The sequence below is a fragment of the Charadrius vociferus genome, unplaced genomic scaffold (genome assembly GCF_000708025.1).
Source record: "Charadrius vociferus isolate BGI_N301 unplaced genomic scaffold, ASM70802v2 scaffold929, whole genome shotgun sequence".
In the NCBI taxonomy this organism is placed as follows: Eukaryota; Metazoa; Chordata; class Aves; order Charadriiformes; family Charadriidae; genus Charadrius; species Charadrius vociferus.
The window spans coordinates 15,597-16,312 of NW_009649945.1; the positions used below are offsets into that span (position 1 = coordinate 15,597).

Below are 716 nucleotides of genomic sequence, written 5' to 3' on the forward strand. Positions count from 1 at the left end.
CCCCCCCCAGGAGGTAGAGGCGCTACTGGGGGAAACGCGGATGCTGCAGGGGAAGCTCCAGAGCCAGGAGGATGATTTCCGTCTGCAGAACAGCACCCTTCTGCGCGAGCTGGCCAAGGTGGGAGTCACGGCTGCCCCCTGAGACCCCAATACCCCCTTCCATGTCCCTCAGGTTGTTGCGGTGGTCCCTAAAGCCACCTTGAGCTTCTCAGTGCCACCTGAGGGGTTCCCGTGGTGTCCTTAATATCCTTTTGCGGAGGTTCTGCCTCACCATGGGAGAACCCAGAGGTTCCCGAGGGGTCTCCAGTGTCATTTCGAATGTCTGGGGAAGTCTCTTGGTGTCCTTTTGGTGTTCCTGGGGTGCTCAGTGTCACCACAGTGGCTCCCCAACTCCTTGTGGGGGATCTTGGGGGGTCTCTTTATGTCCTATGGGGGTTCCCTGGTCCCATTGGGAGACCTGGGGGGTCCCACTGGTGCCTGACCTGGGAGGGGGTCCCAGCTATGTGCACAGATCGAGGGACTGGAAGAGGAGAACCGGCGGCTGCGGGAGGGGGGCCCTCCAGGACCCCCCCGTGACCCCTCATCCTCCACGGAACCCCCTCAGGATGGGGCCGCTGGTGACAGCGGGGGACCCCCAGCACCTACAGATGGTGAGGGAGCGTATCGGGGGCGGATGTCGGGCTTTTCGGGGGGTTTAGGGGTGCCTGGGGGTTTAG

The 716-nt window shown here is 62.8% G+C and overlaps 1 protein-coding gene across 1 annotated transcript in view; it reads left to right on the plus strand.

Moving 5' to 3' along the window:
- The window catches only part of TBC1D25 (TBC1 domain family, member 25), a gene marked incomplete at both ends in the record, with an annotated part of 35,366 nt that overhangs the window by 15,379 nt on the left and 19,271 nt on the right, over positions 1–716 (plus strand). Inside the window, one exon of the mRNA XM_009891439.1 lies at positions 11–118. Coding sequence (XP_009889741.1) covers positions 11–118 — 108 coding nt within the window. The remainder of the gene's footprint in view (positions 1–10; positions 119–716) is intronic.